At 38.7% G+C, this 25,890-nt stretch overlaps 1 protein-coding gene across 1 annotated transcript in view; it reads right to left on the bottom strand.

The window, feature by feature from the left end:
- Positions 1–25,890, bottom strand: part of WDR72 (WD repeat domain 72) — a 179,077-nt gene that overhangs the window by 68,661 nt on the left and 84,526 nt on the right. Inside the window, exons 14-17 of the mRNA XM_065412337.1 lie at positions 24,547–25,367; positions 19,359–19,450; positions 15,259–15,341; positions 4,245–4,431 (exon numbers count right to left, since the gene is read on the bottom strand). Of these exons, the coding sequence (XP_065268409.1) occupies positions 4,245–4,431; positions 15,259–15,341; positions 19,359–19,450; positions 24,547–25,367 (1,183 nt within the window). The remainder of the gene's footprint in view (positions 1–4,244; positions 4,432–15,258; positions 15,342–19,358; positions 19,451–24,546; positions 25,368–25,890) is intronic.

The following is a 25,890-nucleotide window of genomic DNA, read 5'->3' as shown; positions in this document are numbered from 1 at the left end:
TTTGAAGATTATTTATGTAATAAAGATGATTATTTAAAAGGTTTGTGTATCTGTTTCATTTTTATTAAACAGCAGTTTAAGCAACTTTAAAATTCAAACCCCACTATTAATTTCATAATGATGTGTTTATCAGCAAACTCTTCTTTTCACCAAGAACCAATTTTTCTATCTAAGGGAGGGAAGAGATTCAAACTACATGCAAACAGTGTTATAGCAAACAGCTTTTAAATATATTTGAAAACTTGAACCATTAACACTTTCTTAAATCAGGAATTTCAGACTACAAAAACAGAAGTTATTGCAAGCTAACCTTTATAGTGTGATTTATATGCATTTTTGCATATTTAAAGCATTTACTAACCATTAAATTATAGCCTTCTCTGCTACAGAGACAGAGTAAAATGAAGTCAGTCAATAATAATGTTAAATATTTAGGAATAAAGTCCATGCTACTATTTAACATCATACAGCACTTCTTCAATATTTGCATCACTTCATCAATTATTTACATTATTTTAGAATAACATGACACATCTACCCATTTATATCAGCCCCCCCCATCACTCTGGTGTCTGAATGCCCCACAATCTTTAATGTATCTACCATCATAATACCCCTGTGAGGTAGAGAAATACTATTATCCCATTGTACAGCTGGGGAATGGAGTCACAAAGAAGCTACAAGACTTGCCCATGGTCTCACAGGAGAATAGCTAAATTATTTGACAACTTTTTAGAGCTATTGCTCTTGACTGGCCTGGCAGAGCAATACAGTAGCACAGTGGAGATCTGCTTGAGAAATGACTCTGGGATTCTTTCACTTTGTTTAGGAAAGAGGCTAGAAGGCTTAAAACTAAAAATACATCTTTGGTTACAGAAGTGTGAGGCATGTAAGAAAACTTATGAGAAGACCCCTGCTTTACTAAAGGACTGAGACAAAGCCCACCAAAATCAGTGGAAAGATTCCAATTAATTTCAACAGGTTTTGAATCAGGCCCCAACTGAATAACCCTCAGCCTAACATAAGAAAGTGTTATCCCTGTTTTCATATTCTTTTCTCATGGCCATTTAGGGAAGGAGAGTCCTTTTGATAAAGCAACAAACAAACAAGCAAACAACAACACACACACACATAGAAAACCTACTGGGTTCTGGCAGAGAAAAAGACCATCTCTCTCTTTCCCGGGGGTGCATTACTGGAATCACTTCTTTTATTAATTCTTCAGAATTATTTTTCAAAACAATATGTTACATGACTTCTTTGCCCAGGCAACAAATAATTGTGCCTGCATTTAATTGCAGGCAAAAGTGATGACATTTCTAATTCATTAATAAGTGTAATAAATAGTTAGATGTCTAAATATTATCATTTATATCCACAAAGTTCAGGAGACAAATCTTTCAGCCTGTATAATAAGCTATAATCTTAAAAGGTAATACTAACCTCTGGTCAAATCCTAAACTCAAATCTCAGCCTCTAAAAAAAAAAAAAAAAGGCTCAACTGACTTTAGTGAGCATCTGCTGAGTAAAAACAGGTTAAATATTTCAGGATTTGGACCTTTGTTGTTAATCACAGTAAACCAAAAACACAATACAATGATAATGGCAGCTAAAACTCATATACTTGCTTCACAGTGCATTTTCCTAACCTTGAATTATGGGTTAAAGACTTGAGACAATATTTAGCACTTACCTTGATGTCATACAACCTGAAAACTACACTACAATCCATAAAATGAGAAGTGAGAAGTGCTTTATCAAATGGATGGTTAAAAATTGAATTTATACAGCATGTGGACTTACTCTTAGATCAGTTTAATAAACTTCTAGCAACATCACTGGCTAGCCCATATGTTCTAAAAGATTTGTTTATAACAATATTCTAAGAAAAACCTTTGACAGGAGAGTGTATAATACACAAAACCAGTTAGTTTTATAATGTATACACAGCCTGGCTGCCTTGCTGACTATTAGAAATATATTTGTGCTACATCTTGCATATTATGTCAATATAATACAATTAGCAAAAATCTAAATGGAAAAAGAGAACAAACAGTAGATCAATATGTTGTATACTGTTATAATGTACAACTTCAAACAGCTCTTCCCCTTCCTTTGTGTGTTCACAGTTTCTCCACAATACTTTAAATGGCTGCAAAATTGATATTATTTCATACCATATCCTTTTATTCAGAATAATACGGGCTCACAGTCTATACTAGAGGTTGTGAAAAAAGACTATATCCCATCCAATATACAGTAAATATAAATACTATGCTCATTAACATATGTAATTGTTTATGTCCTTCCAAAATTTTAGTAACTTAGTTCCTCAACTGAGTTTTGTTGACTAACCTGCATGTAACACGGATAAAAACAAAACACAGTCATAACCAACCAAACATGCCATGAGCCAAGTTCTACTCATTTATACCAGTGTACATTCAGAGTAACTCCATAGAATCATAGAACTGGAAGGGACCTCGAGAGGTCATCTAGTCCAGTCCCCTGAACTCAAGGCAGGACTAAGTATTATCTAGACAGGTGTGCCCTTCCAGCATGACTGTGAACCACTGATAACTACTCTCTGGGAATGATTTTCCAGCCAGTTATGCACCCACCTTATAGTAGCTCCATTTGGTTGTATTTCCCTAGTTTGTTTATGAGACAGTATCAAAAGCCTTACTAAAGTCAAGATATACCACATCTACCGCTTCCCCCCATCCACAAGGCTTGTTACCCTGTCAAAGAAACCTATCAGGTTGGTTTGACACGATTTGTTCTTGACACAATTTGTCCACTTAAATTATGACTTGGTGTGACTTAGGTCCAGATATTTAGAGGTATTAAGGTGGCTCTTTTTCAAAAATCTCATTTCAAAAGTGATTTAGGCACTTAGGAGCCTAAATGTCATTGATAGTGGGATTTAGACATCTAAATGCCTAAATCCCTTCTGAAAATGAAACTTAAGCACTGAGACGCTGAGCACAGAAACATCTATATATACACCTTTAAAAATCTGGGCCTTAGTCCCTAGGAATTATCATTATGACTTCACCTTAATTCGTGAAAAACACAACTATATTTTGTAATGATCTTTTCTGTCACAATTTATATAATAAAAGTGTATTTTCACCTGCTAAAATAGCCAAGGACTTGAACCAAAGTCCAACTTCTAAACATTCTTGAATTTGCAGATGTCTCAATGCAGATCTAAAATTCCCAGATAGCTTCTCTGTAACGGACCAAGTCAAAACCCCAGATTCTAAGGAAGTTTGCATCCAAATCCAGATCTGAACTTTGGGGCTGGGACTTTCATAAATTATTCTGTCCCCAACCTCTTAAGGATAAAAGGATTAAAAAGAACTCCAGTGTAAGCAAAATATAACTTCATAAGTGATAATTATTCAAAGCTTTAGCATTTTTGTATTAATACAACAGTCCAAGATGTAATTTTTCTTTGTGACCTGAAACATGCATCACTGATCATTTTTAGTGTCCTGGAATAAGTAGATTGGTAACAAATTTTCATGACAGAAACACACACTCAATGAGATTATAAATTAGCTTCCTCAGAGAAGGCTCACTAATAACATTAGATCTAAAATTTAGGTCACTTAATTTCAAGACTCAGCTAATGGGCTAAAAAAATGGATATCACTTCATAACATAAATTCAGATTCAATCTTTTCCTACCATAAACATTAGTACCATTATAAAGTTACAACGATTAAGTTTGTTGTAAAATGAAATGATCCAACTGTAAAATTCATTTGATTGCTTATTGTATAGGCTCTAGTGCTAAAAAAGAAAAGATTCCATATCACATTACAAAGTTATAAAGTTTAAGCAATTAATTTTTTAGTATAGTAAAAGCCTATTCTCACTGAAAAATGATAAATTTTAAAATCTCTTCATTTCAAATTTGTAATATACTGATTTTATCTCCAAACACACTTACTTCATTTGTTTTCAATCAGATTAACTATTAAAAACATTTTAACAAAAACAATCCTCACCTTTTCTTCTTTAATGTTCATTACTTAAATATGATAATAATAGAATGTGGCTGTCCTTTGAATACCTGACAATTGTATGAGAAAATTGATAGGCTGGTAGGTCAGAAACAGGGCACTTGTCTTGTCTTGTAGAGAAATAATATATTATGAACTCATATTCTTAACATGGTTTAAGTACTAGAAAAAGTTGTGATGAAAGAATATGCCAATAAATTTTGCACTTACTCGGCAAGGGAATGTTTTTAATGCATTTCACCATCTGCTCTGTCTGCTCAGTTTTTGCCAGTGTCTGCACCTCACCATTTCCATTGTCTACCACCGTCACTGGTTGATTGCTGATTGATGTCTTTTTCAAGGTTTTCATACTTCTTTGTACTTCTGCCAGTAGCGCTGCTTGTATCACCTCAATAATCTGTCATGGATGCAGATTATTAGTGGAAGATATTTGTATTTTTAATTATTTACATGGTTTTTTTTTCAAATGCTGATATTAGAAACACAATTTAAGACAGCTATAATAGTTGCCATTAGAAAGTCAACATTTGCCAAGAGTTGCCACCTAGTGATAAATGAGATACCACCACTTTCCTTCCCATACTTAGATTAAAAAATAACAGTTAACTGGATAGTAGCTGGGTATTATCTGTTGTCAATGATGACTATCGTACAGCACGAGTTTTTAATTTTCACTTGCTTTACTATAAACTAAAAGCTCCAATAAATTAGTATACTAGAGACTGTGGGTCAGATGTTTAGCTCGTGTAAATCAGCATAGCTTCATTGACTTCAATAAAACTTGCCTAATTTACACCAGCTGGGGATCAGACTCGGTATGATTAGTATGAAAATTCTCCAATTTGTTACATGCTGTGGGCAGCAATGAGTAATGACTGCATAAGGACTTCATGATTTGGCTCTGCCTTCTTAGAATTCCAGTTGTTTAATCCTCAGTGCAGAAAGCTGCATTAATGTTTTGCTATTAGCACTGGTATCACATGCCTGCAGCTGCACCTCAGCCAGGCTGGTGCTATATTCTTTTTCAAAAGGAAGGAGAAGAAAGCACTCCACAGAACTTCTGTTACCCTAAAGGAAAGGTTACATATCTGCTGGAATTACGATTGGCCTGCAATGTGAGTTCAGCAGTATGTTCTGGCAGTTGATTATTTCTGCCCTTGCTTGGTGGTGTCACTGCATTTCAATATGAATTAAACACAGAAAATCTATTTTGAATTAATAAGGCTGAACGTTTTGAATTAAATCTAGTACAGCATGGGAATTCTGTTAAAGCTTTTGTAGTACTCCTTCATCCTTGTGCCTAGGTACCACAGTATGGTTTAAAAATATCCCCAATGCTCTGAGACTCACTGGATGGAAAACAGATGTTTCACTATCAAGGTATAAATTGGCTGAGATTCAACACACAACTGTTAATCGCTTTTGTGTGTTTAAGGCTTGACATGTTTTCACATATTTTAATGTGTTAAATTTCCACATGATTTTGGATGACACCTTAAGCCCCAAACCCTATCTTCTCTACTGGGAGATTAAAAATCTCATAGCTCTTTTAATGAGAAAGGACTTTTTTCAGGAGTTCTTTTCTAAAATGTCTCTTTCTTCAACTATAGTACACTAAGCTTTGTATTGGTTGACTGCTGCCCTGCATCCTAGAGGTGGCTGCATTTCAGTGTTGCATGGTATACATGTAAAGACAGATCTTTGGGTCTGGCTGTGCTGTGCTCAGTGCAAGACATGATAGGAAGGGAGCAAAGAAGGCATTATATCACCATTGCAATTCCCCAAATCTGGGGATAGCAAGGGGCCAGGTCACCTCTGATGCAGTATGGAGCAACCTTGGAGCTACTCTAACCATTCTTCTGGCCAAAGGTTGCCAAAGCTCAAGGCACTCTTTCCATTCACCCAACGAGCCTACTATATTACACATGGGGCCAGGAACATATAATGTAGAGCTGGCTATGCCAGCTTTAATCATTTGGGAATTCCTGTATCCAGAGGGAATCCCCAGTCAGCTGTTAGTCAGATGTCCATCCTCTTTGCTTTACTGAAGCAGCACAAAGGGGGACAGGATCTGGCCCATCCAGTTTGTAAAATATCTTTGGGATCATTCATGATGAATGATACAATGAAAATATTTTTTAAACCCTTGCAGTCTCTTTACTCAGTCCACAGGGATAGGATTTGTGCTCTCTCTCTGCCCACAGTACTGGAACTTTAAAATTCCATATCATCTACAGAACAGAATGTCTTCCCTCCCCCCCCAAACTTACAGGAATTAAGCATTACAAAAAGACATTCATTCTTCAGGGCAGGAAATTGCCTGAAGGGCAACTAGGATGTTAAGGCTTTAGGACGGTAGAGCTGAGAGACATTCACATATACCCACAACTCTTTAGAGGAGGCCAGCTATGAATTTAGGATAGTGCTTGGTAAGAGCCAGATCACTGGAGACTGATTGGAATAGATGCAGAGTCAGCGCATCACCCTACAGTCTAGCCCTACTCACTCCCAGGCAGGCTTCACTCACCTTTTTGACTGCACTAAATCCCTACTCTGGACAGATGTGCCTGTATCAGGAGCCCACAGTGTACGAGTGAACTGAGTAAATTCACAAGCAGTGAATCCAGCTCTTTTGTGTTTTGTCAAAACACAAACACTCCAACTATTTATTAAAAAGTGTTTTATTTTGCAAGGACATTCCTTATGTTGTAGAGAAACAACAACAACAAAAAAGACATTTAGTTTGGATTAGACATGAACCAAAACAAAAGCCGCAGATCTAAACAACCCTGAACTTTGGGCATTTTGGATCCAGACCCTGCAGCTGGCTCCTGCAATAAATCCAGACTCTTTAAGAAAGAGAAGCAAACACAGAGATGCTGTCATTGTTCTATGACTACTTCTGGCAGAAAATAAAAATTTGACAGGGGTTCTCAAAAGAGTTGTGGATAGTTTGCAGAAAAACATGTTCCTTGTTTTGATAAGACACAATACATACAGCCTAAAAAATTATCTGCTTTTCATGGTTTTCTGATCTGCTAAGAATCTGTCACAAGTCTGGATCAGATATTCATTGCCTGGATCACTACTGTGTGCACTGGCCAAGCAGTATTTTATAATGTGTAATTTCCTCTAACATCTTAGCATGGAATAAAAAGTGTAGCAAAATGGCACAACATGATATTGTGAAGATTTGTAAATCTCTGCATGCAGCTTGTCTATCACTTTGTTGAATACACATTTCCACATCACTCCGTGCGGTTTCACATCTTCAGCTATGCCCCCTCCCTGGCCATTTCCCAGTAATGTGAATATTTTTCTAACTTTGTCAGTGAATTCGAAATTTCCCTTCAAGAGCTTCACCTGTTTCTATCAATAGACCCTCTTCACAGCTTTCCACCAGTATCTCTTCATTACCTATGTGCTAATTTCTACTACATATCCATCTAGACTCCATTTTTGTTATGATGGATGAATTTCTGTATTCTGTTACTACTAATGTGTTTGCCCAAACTAGCAATGGGACAATTCCTGTACTTTTGCAGGCATTGTTGCAAATATTAGCTGCTTTTAACATCGGATAGTGGGCGGGAACCTATGGCGATATCTTCATGGTGACATGGTCATTAGAAATAAATGTGCTATAAAGAGATCTCACAGAGCATAGGTGATATGCTTTTGGCAATAAATATGGATACCAAAGCATAGAAGGCAACTGTCTGACGATCAGAACCCACAACAGCAACACTACACAACGGTTCAGCAAGAAAAGTGAAGAAGAGCTGTAATAATTCTGCTTACCACATCTATATGAAATTATACTGACAGCTCTTTCCACAATTTAGCAATTACTTCGAATGGCTACTGTTCTCTTTGTTAGGACTGGACCAGAGAAAGAGAGCATAAGAAGCTGCTTCCATACTTGTCAGGCCACAAACTCCATGGAAGTAAACTGCTGGTCTTCTAGAAACCATGTACCTGCTGCACTCATTCCATGCCACCAAAAGACCGTGGAGGGCAACGAAGGGGCTAGGTAGGAGGGCTGCTAACTGTCTAATCACACAAACCCAAACACCCCTACCCTGGAACTTCTCCAAGGCCCCGCTCCAGCACACTCCATCCCCTCTCCCTCTGTTGCTCACTCTCCTCCACCCTCACTCACTTTCACAGGCTGGTGGAGGGTGCTGGCATGTGGGAGGGGGTGGGGGCTCTGGGCTGGGGCCGAGGAGTTCAGAGTGTGGGAGAGGGCTCCGGGCTGAGCCTGGGGCAGGGGGTTGGGGTACAGGAGGGGGTACGGGCTCTGGGATGGAGCTTGGTGAGGGAGGGGGCTCAGGGCTGGGACAGAGGGATGGGGTTCAGAAGGGGGTCTGGGGTGCAGGCTCTGGGAGGGAGTTTAGGTGCAAGGGGGCTGGGGCAGGGGGTTGGGGTGGGGGTGGGGTGAGGGGCACAGGCTCCAGCTGGGCGGTGCTTACCTCAGGCAGCTCCCGGAAGCAACTGGCATGTCCAGCTAGGCTCATGGGCGGCCAGGCGGCTCTGCATGCTGCCCCTGCCTGCAGGCTCCACCCCCGCAGCTCCCATTGGCTGCAGTTCCCGGCCAATGGGAGCTGCGGAGTTGACGCTCAGGGTGGAGGCAGCGCGCAGAGACCCTCTGGCTGCCCCTGCACCTAGGAGTCAGAGAGATGTGGCAGGGTTGGCAACTCTCTATAAATCCCAGCAGGCTTGCAGTATCTATGCTGTCTGGTTTGGTGTTTTTTATAGTCAGAGACACTGGCAACCACCATCCCACTAAAACAGGAGAGGAGATGGAGGCATAGGGTGGGGGGAACCACTAGCTACAAGAAGCTGAACTGTGCTAACCCATGTTCTTCTTAACATGCTTGGGAGATTTTACCTAGAGGCCCTCCCCATCCTGCAGAACAGACTGTATGTAGACTATATGCAAAGGGAACCCTCTGGCTAATAACTGCAGACAAAACAGGCACACAGTTAGCCATTGGGGCTGTAGGGACCTCAAAATCAGGTCCTAAATTTTAATAACAAAGGTTCTAGAAACACTTTTTGGGGTTGAGGACTACTGGGAAACACAAAAAACAACTTTGTTTTAAAAAATATAATACACACATAGAAAGATTACATATAAAATGTCATAGTATTGTGTGAATATAAATTTATTTTATTCCTATTACTATTATTCAGACAAGAGGCCCTGTTTATCCCAACGCGTAGACACTACATTGCATAACAGTTAAGATTGCTCAAGTATAACTAACACCCGCTCAAACATTAAAAAACATAGGAAATCTGGTTATGTCAGACACACCAAATAGCAACAAATCAACAATTTACAAAATGCATTCTTAATCCAGCTAGACCAGAACGACTGGGAATACAGGAAGGAAAATAAAGAGCTACTTGGATTGGTACGATTAACAAAATAATAACTTTACAAATAAACTCTAAAATTGCAAAGGGAATGGATTGCCCAGTGTTAAGATAGTCAGTTTATTGCTAGGGAGTTTAGTGGAGTTCTGTCCATTTCCTGGTAGACAGATAAACATATTAAGGCCCTGCTCCTGCAATGTGTAGTGTGGAAGCAGCCTGCTGAACCCACAGAGAGCTCTGCTCACTTCAGTGGGACTCCATGCAGGCACAGGAGTCTGCCTATGTGCTACATGCCACATGACCAGTGCCTACATGTACTTATTTTGGCTCCAATACTGCAAAACGTTATGTATGTGTACTTCACGCAATGTGAATGGGACTGCTGACTAATAATAATATCATGTATTAGGCACTACCACAGTTACACTAAATGGCAGTCTTGGCAGAGAGACCAAGAACTGGATGGGAAGGGGGACACAAAGACTGAGGTATCCTCTTTCCTATAACTATAAGGTCCCTCCATGTCAGAAATTGAGGAGCATTGTAGGAGTGTGGGGAAGCTTGCCAATACTGTAACTGTTCTGTGGATAGATAAAGGATAGATAAAGCCCCCAGGGATGTCAGTCCGGCATCTTTCATAAGGACTAATGTCACACAAAAAGATTTTGAAAGACCTGGGAACAGGACAGGGAGAACCAGGTAGTGGGGAGAACTGCATTTTTCTATATGAAATGACTCAAGGAGGGTATTTGAAATTCCAAACGAAGGAATGGGGAGGAGAGACTTGAGATTTTAACATTTCAAAGCTAAGGAGCCAGGGAGAATAGGGAGACAATTTTTTTTTTTTTAATAAGAAGGATTCTCAAGGGAAATCCTTGAATATATCTTTCTTCCTGCTAACAGTCAGCAACAGGAAAAAACATAGTTTGATTGCACTATGGACTGACTGACCTGGGGGAGGGAACTGTCCTTTGGAATGTTGGTTTTTATTGTTCGTATTTGTAACTAGATCCTGCATAACAACTGCCATATAAATTAATGTATTAAATAAAAATACAACCCAATACTCATTGCGCAGATAAAGAGGGAAATAAACTACTTTTAGTATGAAGTATTAGCAGACAAGAGTAGCCTTTATTTCCTATATTAAATGCTATAGAGCAGATAGTCCAGTATATGAGAAGAGTGAGGGAATATATATGTTAGGACAATGTGGCAAGAGGGTGTTACATTTCATTTGAAGGAGCAATGAGCCGAGTGGTAGAAAAAGACCAAATAAATTTTCCTTTAAAATGATGTGAGATAGAAAGGCATGTACCTATGCAATATTAGTGTAAAAAGAAAACCTTTCTCAAATTAAATAAACATTTTAAAAATACAAAAGTAAAGCCGTAATTCTTGCCATGTACAATGGACTCTGAAAACATCAACTCTGCTTGAATTTTGTCATCATTTGACCACAGCGTTAAGCAAGCTTTGCTGTTCAACTTTCTCTCTGTGTGTAGCCAAACTGCTGTGAATACTGGAACTCTAAAATCATTTGTGACATTTGCAATAGGGGCCTCATGTCATCAGCTATTAAACCAACTCCCATTCATGCTTTATTGCTGGTAGGCTGGCTCTGTTAACCCCTTTACTTCAGGAAGCATAGGCTCATGACCAACGCATTAATAAAGGGAGATCTGAGGCATGGGTTGTGCAGGCAGCTGGTCACTCTGACAGATTTGTCCCAAACCACTCTTCAGATCCGAAGTTTTTTTGCCCACAGTTGCAGCACCTCTTATGAGGTGTCTTTGTCAATGCTCAGTCACATTTAGTGGGTGCCTCTGACTTCTGCATACCCGCCAAAATGTTTTGTGCTGACTGACACAGTACTTGCTTACAAACACAGCTGCAGCTGCCACAAAGGCCTCTTTGCATATCTGAGAACTAAGGGAACCTGCTGCAAATGGCTGAACAGGGACTTCTGCCTCAATAATGATGCAGAAGTCTGATGGTCTTGCTGAAGTAGGCAGGCTACTGGGAGATCTTTTTTGGATGTTAGGGATGCTAAATCCACTCATATGTGTCCATGTTCCTAAGATCAGTCATGGTTTTAATACAGCTTCCACTCTATTAGTTGGAAAGTACAAATGGGGAGACCAAACGCAACCACAAGCTTCCTGGATATATATCTTCCAATCCCCAAATGCAAGAGATCAAAACGTTTGACAGGCTGAGCAGGCGAGAGTGCTATTATGTGGCTCTCACCTGACAACTGCAGCTACTGACACTGACCTCCTATATTTGACTTTTCATTAAAAGGATTCCAAAGAGAGAAAAACCTTGGCTTTGGGGGAAAATGTTTGTGGGGGAATGTTGAACTAATAATGTGGAAGATGATAGGACAGAGAAAGAGAATTAATAATCCTTAATAACTGAGGTACATCAGGAGTGTACAAGAGGAAGTGCTGAACTCACTTGGATGTGAATGTTTGCAGACACCACTGCTATCTATTATGGCTAACAGTGTGGCACAGAGTATTAATTCTACTGTACCATGAATGCTTCTCAGCTGTAAAGTGGTATTCTCCTCATTGATACACATGCCATTTGAAATGTAGTATATGGCTATATACTATTATAAGAAATTCAGCAACAGAGTAAAACAGACAAGGAATAAGTTTATAACAGATACTGGACTCCTTCAGAGCCAACTCTCTTGTGGATGCAGTGTTGCAACCCTCAAGCTCATACGCCTGAACATCAAATGACCCAGATCACAATGCAGGATCCACTATGTATCTATTGTCAGTATGACATTGTGATGGGGGGGCCTCACCCCTGGAGGCTCAGTGCAGCAGCGCAATTACATCTCTACCTCAGTTTCCCCTAGTGGGATTTAATACATCCAATGTCAGTTATGTATATTTCATAGATTTCATAGACTTTAAGGCCAGAAGGGACCATTATGATCAACTAATCTTAACCCCTGCATAACACAGGCCAGAGAATTTCTTCTATTGGTTCCTGCATCCAGCCCAATAACTTGTGGTTGAACTAGATGGAGTAAATCGTCTAGAAAGATACCACTCTTGATCTAAAAACTCCATGTGATGAAGAGTATATTTCAAGATTGGTGTGGCATGGAACATGGAATCCAAAGACAGACATTCAAAAGGTATGTTTCTATAGCCTCATAAGAAGATTCTTTAGGCCCCTGAATTGAATTTAATGGTATGGAGGAGAGATGCAGATGTAAATTACTCTGGATCATAGGTGGTTAAAAGCTCATATTGTCAAAGGAAGATGGATGCTAATTTAAACAAATATTTTGGAGTGATATACATGCTAGATGGTTTGTGTGACAAGCAGTTTTGCCTGAAGCATAGCTGAGTGGCTGCAGCCCCCCAAAGAGTGGAATGAACTGACCATAATATATGCCTTGCTATGTGTTGAGCCAATCTGAGAATACTGCCAACTACTATTTTTTAATATAAGAATTGTTTGCTTTTTCCTATTTCATTTTTTTCTTTCTATATAGACAAGATTTCCTTTTCCAGTTATGGGTAATGATATTAATAACACATATTGATAATTATTAATAATCATAGGACTGGAAGGGACCTCCAGTCTTCTAGTTCAGTACCCTGGACTGAGGCAGGACTAAGTATTATCTAGACCATTCCTGACAGGTGTTTGTCTAACCTGCTCTTAAAAACCTCCAATGACGGAGACTCCACAACCTCCCTAGGTAATTTGTTCCAGTACTTAACTACCCTTACTGTTAGGAAGTTTTTCCTAATGTCTAACCTAAATCTCCCTTGCTGCAATTTAAGCCCATTACTTCTTGTCCTATCCTCAGTCGTTAAGAACAATTTGTCAATCTCCTCTTTATAACTACCTTTTGTGTACTTGAAGAGAGTTATCATATCCCCCTTTAGTTTTCTCATTTCCAGACTAAAACACACACAATTTTTTCAATCTTTCTGCGTAGGTCATGTTTTCTAGACCTTTAATCATTTTTGTTGCTCTCCTCTGGACTTTTGCCAATTTGTTCACATCTTTCCCAAAGTGTGGTGCCCAGAACAGGACATAGTACTGCAGCTGAGGCCTTACTAGTGCTGAGTAGAGTAGAAGAATTACTTCTTATGTCTTGTTTACAACACTCTTCTAATACATCCCAGAATGTTTGACTTTCTACAATATTCCATTGTTGACTAGTATTTAGTTTGTGATACACTATAACCCCCCGGCTCTTTTCTGCAGTACCCCTTCCCATGCAGTCATTTCCCATTTTTTATTTATGTGTAGTGCTTTGCATTTGTCCTCATTGAATTTCATCCTATTTAATTCAGAACATTTCTCCAGTTTGTCAAGATAATTTTGAATTCTAATCCTGTCCTCCAAAGGGCTTGCAACCCCTCCTAGCTTGGCATCATCAGCAAACTTTATAAGTGTACTCTCTATGGTGCCCCTTCAGGGGTCCAGTTCATTTAATCCAAAGGTGGAATGTTGTACAACTAGGCTGCCACCCCAGCATCTCTAGATGGAGAGGAAGGGGCTGAGTTAACTTTAGTCCATGAACCCCACTTATATCCAGGCCCCTTACCAAACAGGCCCTCTTGGCCTGGGACCATCTTCCGGAGCCAGGGCCTCTTGTCTTCATCTGAGGAAGGGTCTCTCCTCTTGGATTAAGGTCCCTACAGAGGTTACAACAACCCTTCCTTGGAAAAGCACATAATTCCCCTGATCTGAGCTTCTGTTGCTACCTGGTCAACTCCTTCCACAGGGACCAGGCTTCACTGAGGCTTGGCATTCATAGATCCTCCACTTTGGAGTCTCTGCCACCTAGGAGTATTCTACTTTGGTTTCCTTTCCTGGTGAGCCCCCTTACCGGGTCCCCCCCGAGAAGGCTTCCTCTTTAGGAACTTCCTTTTTCTACATTCTAGGGACAGTTCCTCTTCCCAGGAACCTCTGTTCTCTAGCCACTGGGAGTAGGTTCCTTTTTTTATGCCCAAGTGCTTCCCTATCTAATTATCTGTCTCCCAGCTACTCAGTTAATTAGTCCCAGGTGATCCCTTCCTGAGTTGCCTCATTTCCCCTTGTGAAGCCTGCCAGAGGTAGGCTGAGCCCTTGACCTCTTCAGAGGGGCCACCTATCCTCTGACGGACATGACAAACGAGACTTATGCTACAGTAATCACCAGGACATCCCACAGCTACCTAAAGTCCCCCACAGAGCATTAACCTGCCTACCATGGCACCAAGATCAGCACAGGCAAAGGTGCAAGTTAAATTGCCTTGAGAAGCTGGAACTTGCTCCCTTTTTGGGCCTGCTCTTGGAGGGGATCATACTGGTATGGAGCCCTGACCACACATTCTTTTAAGAAGGCCATACCAATTTATTCTACAGCACATATGAAATTGAGCTTCCCTAGGAACATAAAACAGCTTTTTTATTTCTTTTTTTTAAGATAACTTAAAAAGTAAAGATTATTGGCTGGAACTCACAACCTTTTTGTCAAATGAGCAACATTCACCAGATCAGACATACAAGCTCTGTGCATTTGAAAATGATTCCTATTACTCAATATCACCTAGATTAGGCACTATAATGTCTACTTTGCCATCTCCAACCACATACACTAAAAACCAAAATAATTTCAAAATAAATATACACTGCAGTTTAACATGAAAATTCTTTCTCCACAGAACGAACATCTAAATGGCAAAATGTATGTGATAATTTCCCCAAAGTCTACATTTATCATATTACATCATGATATCAACATTCACACTAAATAGCAGTGAACATCACTTTAAAAATGACATTATTACAGTCAGTGTGCACTATTTCCTACCTTTACGGATTGGTCTCTCCAACATGAAATGAGTTTCACCAGTGAAACATTCCCAGGATCAGGGAAATGTAATCCACTTTTATCTGAAAATATACAAAACGTTCTTTATGAGCCCACAATAAAATACACATAAATAACACATGAAATTTCAAACCGTCTTGCAGTATATATTTTTAAATTTTGTAATGTTCAGCAACATATCTGAAACAGAATAATTTGTCATAATTTGTTTTCATTTTATGCACAGACATAGCAGTGCAAGATATTTATATCATGTACTATATATAATTATATTAGAGTTATTCATATATGTCCCCTAACCCTAAATCTAATGGATACATTTTATTTATAAAGGGTTAGTTCATGGTGTCTATTAGAGCTCTGTGAAACTTGGTGGCTTCTTTTTGCAGAGGTTTGTGCAAACATTTTATTCTTTTTTAGTCAGTTTGCCAGTGCACAAATAAGTCTTTCCCCATTTCAGAACTGATACTGTGCACTAGCTTTCCCCAAAATCGGTCAAATAAGTCTCTCCTGATGTTTCTACGATAAGTCATGCTTAAGCTGAAACAAGGCAAAAATATTCAAAATATGCTTAGCTATTTTTAATAAAGTCTCATATTTCAAAAAGAAGCTTGTTACACTTAACTCAAATTCCAGCAAAGAACTGACCCATGGCTACAGCTATCACATATTTAGTAAGTGAAGTGGAAATTTCCTTTCTTTGAGTATTTTAAGATGAAGGAAAAGCAGGCTTACAATATAAAAGCAAGCTTGAAATTCTAACTATGGAGAGGCTCCGGTCTCCTGCATGCAGTGAATTTCATTTAATGCAATGAAAGCTGTGACCAAAGGCTCTGCAATGGAGTTTACATACAAAGTGGAGTGGTCTAATTATTGCTGATATTTTTGGAATATCTGCACTCAAATCACTCACATGCTAAACATATATGAAATAGAAAGCAACAGTTTATTTAATCCGGATAATGAGCCAGATCCTTAGCAGATGCAGACTGGCATCATTCCATTGACTTCAACTGGAACTAAGACAACTTACATTAGTTGAGGATCTGGCTCAATATTGTTACAAGCTGACTATGATCGTCAGTGTTGTTATGGAAAAAGTTTAAAAATCATGCTATGGTTCAAAGGTTTATGGTTCCGTAAATATATTTTATGCTTATATCACATTGTCTTCTTTGGTATAATTGAAGATGTAATACTGCTATAGAAACTAAAAGGCCAGTTTTCTTCTATATTCAAGCTGAGGTCAGATTGTCTGACCTCTGGTAGCAGCAGAGGCGAATTACTGATTTATTCTAATCATGGGTATTGCATTTTATGGAAACCAGTTTTAATGTTTGACCTGGAAACATGTAGACAAGTACTTAATGTATAGTAAGTCTAAAAAATTAATACAAATAAAGTTAAAATAAATGAAAATATGCAAAGGAGAATAGAAATATTTTCTGATGATATTTTAAATGAGATGATGATTCCATGAGGAGCATAGACACAACAATAAGGCCATTCCAGCTGGCAGGTTCTACTATGGAGAAAGGGAGCTATTTTAAAGTGGCTGCTGAAATGAGTGTGTTGGAGGTTATGGTAATGTTTCTTCCCACATGAGAAAAGGCAGGTGGCAACACATGGAGGGAAGGGAAGAAGGGGTGTTGCATTAATCAGGGCTAAAGGTATGGATAAAATAATAGATAAAGATTTCAGCAAAGGTGGAGGAGATGTATGGATATTCATATTTTACTAAATTTGCTCCTTACAGTGCTGAAATATTCAAGAACAATATAAGTATAAAAGAATAATAATCCAGCTCTTAGGGTTAAACCCTTCTATCCTTTGTAAGGTATGTGCTACACAGATAATCTCAGGCTGGTCTAAATTGTGCATCTGACTTCTCAGATGATTTTCAGAGCCAATGCATGGTCATGAATTGGCAGGACTTTCTTGTTTAATCCAGTTCTTCCTCATTTGAAATTTAACAGGCCAAAGCCATTAATCAGCTGCTTATCCCAATATTGGGCTAATAAGCTTTGCTGCTAAATAGATATGTTGTTTAGAGTAAGTGGGTTGTATCAACCTTTAAAGTAACATGACAATCCCTGAATATTAATGCTGAGTAAATGTTCTGATTACAGCCCTGAATTGTATATGGTAGTATTAAAATATCTATAGACCTAAAGAATCCTGATAAAACAATACATTATCATCCACATTAAAAAAAAGTTGGATTGCTGCAGTGCAGTTTGTGGGGTTTACAGAATTATGCAGATGCTTTGTGGAGAACACTGCAAAGTCTGTGGTGGAAATTAGCACAATCTGAATTGGTTCACTATGCTTTTCAGTTGATGGCTGTGTAAGTACAATTGCACTTGTACTGTGTAAGTCCTTTTATAATATATGAAAGACAGAGATTGACAAAAGCAATCGTACAGTACTTACACAGCCATCCATCCATATATGTATAGGGAAAGAAAGAAAAGAAAGACCATGCAATGCAATTTTACAGCATGAAAGAAACAGGCACAAGAGGTTACTTAAAATTATATTTTTATTAACTGATTTCACACAAAAAATTAAAACATTAAAGCACATGTGAGAACTGCCCTGAGCCTGCCCTAACTTTCTTCAGGGGCAGAACAGATCCCTTTGCAGCCCCATTCTATAGCAGAGGGGTGGTCCCTAGAGGGAAGAAGGGCTAAAGGAGATGTATATCCAACTTTGTCCTTCACTCTTGTCCTGTGCCAAAACACCAGACTTGTGAGTTGGCCCCAGTCAGTGCAAAGAGAGTGTAAAATGGTACCATTCTGATTTGGTTGTGTTTACCCATCCACTTTGTACAGATATAAATCAGTATACAAGATGCAAGGTACAGAAGAATCAGGCCCTGGGATTCTGAAGGGAGGCAATGTCTCCTTGATGTCACAGGATGTGGAGCGGGTACTCACTCTTGGAAAGACTGTGAGGTCTCTATTGCTCAGATCCAGTGGTTCTAGTTTGCAGATCCAGACCAGAGGCCAGAGAGAAGGGGTCATCAGACTGAAGAGCCCAGGGCAATCTGATTCCGACCCCAAGGCAAAAATCCTCCATCATGTTATCCTATATTTCCCAGTCACTTCCCGTCCCTTCTCTTTCCCCTTCCAGGCATGCCTGCATGGGGTACTGAAGTCTCAAGGGTAAAATAAACTCCATAATTCCTGAGCAGAAGACAGAGAAGGAAGGAGCTATAGAAGATTGGTTGTGGACAGAGGTTTAGGAGCTCATTTGCATGTATCCCTGACTTTCACATAGAAAAGGGTCAGGATTTGGCCTTAATGAATTTGTGTTATAAAGTTACATAGGATTTACTATGTAATAGAACCACATTATCTTTGTTTGGCAAAATAGGCAGACAAATAAGTCATCCATATGCTACCTCATGTTGTTCTTGAAAATTCTTTGGTTGGTTGCATATTGTAAAAACAAACAAATATTGACTGGTTTTCAGGGCAAGATTGGTAAACTATTGCCTAAGGAATGCTAAAGTGCCGAGATCATTTTATTCTGCCCTAAGCCAAAAGTCTAAGGGCATTATCCAAACAGCAAGATGACTGCAGTATTACAAAGGCAACAGTTTTCTTGAAGGTTGAGGTATTTTGTTGGGCGGGTGTGTGATGGTGCTGAGGGAGATAGAACTGGATGGAAGTTGACAAAAGTCAGCATTTGTTTCATTGCATTCGCTCTTGTTTTTCACATGGCTAGAAAATGCCTTAGGAAATGCAATCGGATATTTTGTTGTCACTCAAAATGTATTCTTGATTCCACATTGTATCACTTTATAGTCAACATGTTGTTTACATGCTTTTGTGATCATCACATAAGAAAAGAACAGAACACTTCAAGCTTAAACTCGTCTAACTACTGTATTTGAAGAATTTTAAAAAAAAATTAAACTCCAATGGATGTAAAGGGCAATAAGAAAATTGTATTAATATAACAGGATTTAGGGGTTTATACTTATATAACGCTTTTTATCTAACAACACATAAAACAAATAAAAACAAAAATACTGTATATGTGTTTGCATTGCTGCATTCTTCTATACTTACAGTTTGGTAACTCTCCATAAAAAGTGGAAAATGAAGGGCTGAATGTTTCTGAACTTCTCCACTTGTTACGTACAGATTCTAATTTCGGTGGACTAAAAATCAAACAAACATTAAATCACTACATAATACGTACAAAAACTTTGACAAATGTACCATTAGCACGTATTCAATTCTATACACTTATAACAGCCACCGCATTATTAATTATTATTCTTATTACTTGTAATATAGGAACCGATCTTGTCACAACCATGGAAGGCACTTACTTTTGGGAACAGTCCAATGCCCAGTAGTGTTTGTACATTTTGGCCCTTTACCTGCTATTTAAAACACACACACCTAAGCACACATATACAAACAAATCCTGAAAGGCGATAAGCCCTAGCAACTCTCATTAACTTCAACATTGTCCATGTACAGATGGAATTAGAAGATGATTTTCAATGACAGAAGAACTTTCATCAGTTCCTAAGATATGTAGCTATTCAGGTGAGAATATTCCCTAAGAATACACAGTTTTAAAACAATGGTGAATACACTGTGAAGTTAACACAGGATCAAATTCTGCAGTCCTTACTCATGCTATATTCCTACAGTGTGTAGTGACTTCAGCATCTGGCCCACAGAACTTACTATGAAGAACTTTTTCATATTATTACACAAACAAAATACAATGAAAATTATGTATTCAGGTTCTTTCATGAATTATTTGTACATCTTTACTTTTAGTACTGAGTAAAAGTCTTAGTGCAATAGGCAATTTGACTTTTAGAGCTAACTTTTATGATACTGTACAAAATATATTTTAATTGTCCATATTAAAAGAATGTATTTCCTTTATTGTTTTTCCCATTCATTTCAACTAGCAGTAAATCATAAAATTAAAGGAGGCCTAACAATACTGAATAATTCTAGAAGCCTCCTGTACTTGACAGTAGTATCTTTAAGGGATTAATATGGATACAAATTTCAAAAGGCAGAACGAGAAAAAAAATCTTTGAAGATCTTTTACCTGCGAGTTTGTCCTGCTCTTTCATGAGCATATTGATAAGAAGCAGAATAATGCAAAAGGTCTATTGTAATAGTAACATGGCTAAAAACCTTACCAAGCAAGCATATCCCAATTGCTCTTTCCCATTTTATAAGCAGAGATATTTTACTGTAATTTCCAGTGTAGGAAAGCTGATCAAATAGCAAAAAAACAGATTCACAAATATTTCCATAAATTAAAGGACTCAGCTCAATTCATGATGATTTCTTGGCTCATGTGATTTGTAATTTGTTACTGTTTATGAACAGCAGACTTCTGTGAAAATGTTTGTGAATCCCAACAATGTCATTAATTTTAGTACAGATGACTACTGGTCTGAAATTCTGCACCAGAAACATGTTGCTCACTGTTCATTACTCTCAGGTTCAAAAAGTTTCAGCCATCCAGGCAGGGAGAAAAAGAGATACTATGTGACTTAGGTGACCAACTAGACAACACAAATAACAAAACAGTAAGTAGTTAACAGTTCATAAACAAACTATAGCTTGAAAAATATTGATCCAAACCATTAGCTGGAAACTTACAAATAATAAATACATTGGAAGAAAATCAGGATGACTTCATGTTCTATGGACCATTCATATTATTATTATTATTAATTTGTGCTGAAGTAGTTCCTAGGAGCCCCAGCAATGGACCAGGGCCCAGTTGTGTTATGTGCATTTCAAACTCAGAACAAAAGACAGTCTCTGCCCCAAAGAGTTTACAATCTAAGTAATCTACCCTTGCTTTAATAGCATTGGCAGAGTACCATGGAGGTAAGTTGGGCTCCCACCCAAACCCTGCTCAGGGTGGCAGTTGTTGGTAGGCTTTTTTCCACCCTGATGTTGTTGAGTTTGAATCCCTCTAGCTCAGCACTGGATCCTTTCCCATCTTTTCCTCCAGTAGAGGTACTGTAAGTATCTTGTCTGCATCAAACAGATCATCTGTTCCTCCGGCACTCTTTTTCCCTGCCTTACTGATGGGTTCTTTCAATGGCATGGCAAATTGGAATTGAATTTTTATTTATTTTTCCAATGAGCATCTGGTAGGCTCAGCTGGGCCAACCATGCTACTTTTCAGGATACGTATGTGCTTGTGATTTAAATTAGACCAATTGGGCCAGGTGAACTTGTATAGTTTCACTGCAACTTTTAATTGGGCAGGAGTCCATTACTGAATGGCTCATTACCCTTATTGTGGCCAGAGCTTATCCTAACGCTGAGCACAAAACCGGCAGTGAGTGAGGATGGGTTATGTGGGGAGGGCTGGGAAAGGAGACATTGAGAACAGATTATTGCATCCCATTGTCACATCCTTAGTCTTTGCAAGAAGGGACCAGGTGAAGGCTGAGTCCGAAAGTTCTGAGGCATAACCTGAGTCCCATTCGACTCTGGACATATTTTCAGAGAGCAAAGGAAACAAGGGTCTTCATAAGTTCCTATGAAAGGGTTGACTGCTGGGTAGAGAGACGGACATGATTTTGTTTTTGTATTATTGGTTAATGAATTAAGTTAATAAAAATTGGGCCAGAAGCTCAGCTATTGTAAATTAGTGTAACTTCATTGAAATGTTGTAAATCAGTGTAACTTCATTGAAATCAATAGAACTATGTCAAGTTACTCCAGCTGAAGGCTTGCCCCATTGCACCCATTCATTTAAACCATGAGTTAGTGAGTGGCATCTTTATTCCAGCCTTGCAGTGCTGTGATAATGGATACATTTCATAAGGTGTGGGCAGGCTGACCCTTTAATCGCTGTTCTTAAATTATAACAAATATTTCAGATAGCAAATATTATTGAAAAGCCTTTACTATTACTCACACAGAAAGAAAACACTGTCATGGTGAGGGAGTACTGGGTCCTTTGTTTCCTTGCCTGACTTGGAGTTTTGGTAGCACTTCTTTAAAAAACACAAAAATCTAAGGAAAACTGGAGCTAATTCCTATGGCTGCACTCCATTCCTCTCCACAATGACAGCTAATTGTTGGTTTAAATGACCTCAACGCTTTTGTCTCAGTAACCTTGTCTAATAGTTCCACTCTCCACAATTTTGATTCTATGTGAATATAATGGCTCTTGACTGTGACAGGGCATTACTCATAGTTTTACTGATGCAGGGAAGCAATACAAAATCCTTTACACAACCTGCTCTGCTCATATCTTGCTTATTCAGAAAAAAAACAGGTGGTGGGGCTGACATTGTGACTGAAGTGTCTAAAGTCTGGAAACAGTTCCTGGAGTTCAATGAGGGGGCAAAGTTCAGTTTCAAACTATACTAGGACAGAGAGATGGTAGAAATGAGGGGAATCTTATTAAGATGTCATCAGCATCATAAGAGGGAAAGGCTTGAAATAATTCAGAACCTATGGGATCAACTAGCTGTTGGCAAAAATGCAAGAGTTTTTGCAGTCACTGTTGTTAACAGTGAGCTGATTAGGAATTCTGGTGAGATATGCTGGGTAGAGCTTGAGAAAGTAGACAACATATTGCAGTATGTTGAGTAAGTAGAGAGGCTATATGAAATTTGCTATGTCTGAGAGGCAAGGAGTAGCAGTGCAGCTTGAAAAATGGCCAAAGCAGCCAGGAAATGCACTAGTTCTGCATATGCCCTTGGGCAACCTCTATCCTAACTAAAACTCTCCTTTGCTGGAATGCCTATAAAAAACGTCACAATGCTTAGGTCACTAAGACACTGAGACCACAGCCTATCATGCTGACTAATATTGTCTCACTGCATCCTTGTACTCCCCCCACCCCATCCATATCCATTTGTTTCTTCTTGTCTTATATTTCATTTGTAAGCTCTCTGGGCCAGGGCATCCACCTGTGACTGACCTATTGCCCGGAATCCTAAGAACATTAACAAAAAGCCATATTTTCCCCACCTTTGCTAGCCTGCCTCTTATCCTGTCTGTCCATGTCAAAAGCAGCAAAAGTGACCATCCTTCACATCTCAGCCCTGAGCAATACAACTAACCTTTTCCTTCCTGCCTAACAAAATAAGAGATTAACTGATCTCCTCTCTTTTAAAAGAGACTTTGATAGGCTTTGGTTAAATTTTTTAAATATGAACATTAAATTTCAACTGTAAAGTATCTTATAATTTGCTTTACCTCCTTTTCTCTTGTGTATTCTAACCAATAAATCTCCAACTTGTGGCATGCATTTCTTGTGTGTTTGCCACGAACTAAGCAAACTGAAGTCTCTGTACCCCCAATCCCGAACCCTGGTAACATTGTCTAATGTTGGACAGTGACTGGGTCATGCTAATACCTTTGACTCTTTATACTCCATCTAAATTAATGGAAAACCACATGGCAACAGAAACACTGCAGTTAATTGTCCCTAAAGTACTCAACTGAGATCAGTCTAGGTTTGCTGAATAAAAACAGTCTATGGATAATATCTATTGCCTGATTAGTGTGCTCCACTTGGCGTGGTCAAAGAATGTTGAACACGTTATTTTTCCCTTGATGCTGAAAAAGCATCCAACTAAGTAAATTTGTTTTGAGTAATCTAAATGGAATTTGGGACAGGTTCTCAAAACATAGGGGCAGATGATGCATTCAGCATCAGCTCCCAGCAGCTGCCTTTACTATTGGGTTTTCGTCTCTTTGCATTAGGTAGGGGAACTAAGCAAGGTTGTTTCTGTTTCTGATGTTTAATTTGCTTTGGCCATGGAGCCAATGCCTTGTGTGGCGAAGGAGTCATGTCAGCTATGGGGAATGGAAGTTAGAACAGCAAAGAAGTCTGCCCTATATGTAGCTGGCTGTGCTTTTATTTTGAAGGGACCCAGTAGTTTACTTTCAGTACTGGGGAGAAAGATGGATCTTGAGGTAAAGGCATGGGAATTGGAGCTGGGTGATCCTAGTTGTATTCCCAACTCTGACTCAGACCTTGACAAAATCTGTGTGCCTGTGGTTGCTCTTCTGTTAAACAGAAAGATAATACTTACTCCTCTCATATTCTGAGAGAACACCTAGTTCCACCAAACTCTCTCCCTACGTCAGAGAATGTCCATGGAAATAAGCCTTAACAAGTTTGTTGTGAGCTCCATTGTATAACTGTCTATATTTAAGAATACAAAAGCCTAAATTTTTTTTTTCATATCTTTCCCTTTATTAAGGAAAATAACTGATTAGAAAAAGTTCTTACCTGTCAATTCTGCTGGTGAATTCCAAAGGCAAAGTAACTATCCTGTTGACTAAAGATACTCTGCTCAATAAGTAGAATACCATTTGTGATCCTTGTGTGCCATCAGCATTATGGTCTAGTCCATATTTCTTTCCAATTTGTCCTTGGCCTGCAGTGATGTACTTGTTTGACAAATCTAGTACTTTTCTTGAAAACAAGTTAATTGGCATGTGTTCTTCCACCACATCACAGTGATTACAATTCCATCCTGGCAGCATTAGTGATATGTGATTTCCATTTGATACTAGTCCGAAAGAAACTGGACACTGAAGTCTGAAGATATCTAAATATCTAACACAGTGATTGTCTAATTCTTTATCCACACCCCATGGTAAGAGACATGACAAAAGCAGTTTAGCTGTGTCTGTGGTGATGTTAGCATCGATTTTTCCTGGTGGCTGCAGTCTAATCTTTTTTGAACTCTTCATTTTTTTATGTCTTTTGATGCCACCACTTTCTTCCAAAGACCTTGCTGCACTATTATCCCTATGGACCTTTTTTTCACAAGCATTTTTTACTTGCCCATCCATTGGGAAGAGAGAGCCAGCAGTTTTATTTCTTTTTAACATTAGTGTCCTTTTTTCTGCTGTGCTTTTGGCTCTTTTTAAAATGTCATAACTGTGGAATGAATTTGATGATTTCAGTCCACTGAGTTGAGATGACAGTAAAAGTTCTACAAGTTTTTCCAGATCAAATAAGAGAACATGAAAGCTTATGTTGTTCCATTTTGTCTTTACTGGCAAGATAGTAAAAGGCTGTTGGACATGGCTGGTACCAGTTTGCTGAAATAAAAAAAGTTATGTATTAAATGTCAAAATCAAATCCACAGTTACATAAAACTTTACCTAGTTCTAAGCTTAGAGTTGCATATGGAATAGGCCAAATTCATTCCTCATTTAGCTCCACTGATTTCAACTAAACTACACTTATTAATTATGTATTCCCAGTGGCGTGACTATGTACTAGGCACTTTCCAAATGGTAAGCACAAAAATAAATGCCTGCTCTGAGTAACTTACTAGACAGGTAAGTAGAGAGAAGCAAGGGAAAGGGGAGTAGGAACCATAGACAATTATAGAAAATGTTGTTAGTGACACCTATATTTAAGGGTGCCTAACCCTTTCAATGTAAGATCCTGTATTCACTTGGTTATAACTCTACCAAACTTTTACAGTTTGGGCTGAAATTTTCTCTGCTGCCTCAGGCTGAATTTTTTTGGAACATTTCAACAAAAACATTTCAGCTGTTTCCAAGAACACACTTAGGAAAAAGTATATTTTTTCCCATGAAGAAAAAGTCTTACAAT

This window comes from Emys orbicularis, chromosome 10, assembly GCF_028017835.1.
Source record: "Emys orbicularis isolate rEmyOrb1 chromosome 10, rEmyOrb1.hap1, whole genome shotgun sequence".
In the NCBI taxonomy this organism is placed as follows: Eukaryota; Metazoa; Chordata; order Testudines; family Emydidae; genus Emys; species Emys orbicularis.
This window is presented reverse-complemented; position numbering and strand designations above follow the sequence as displayed.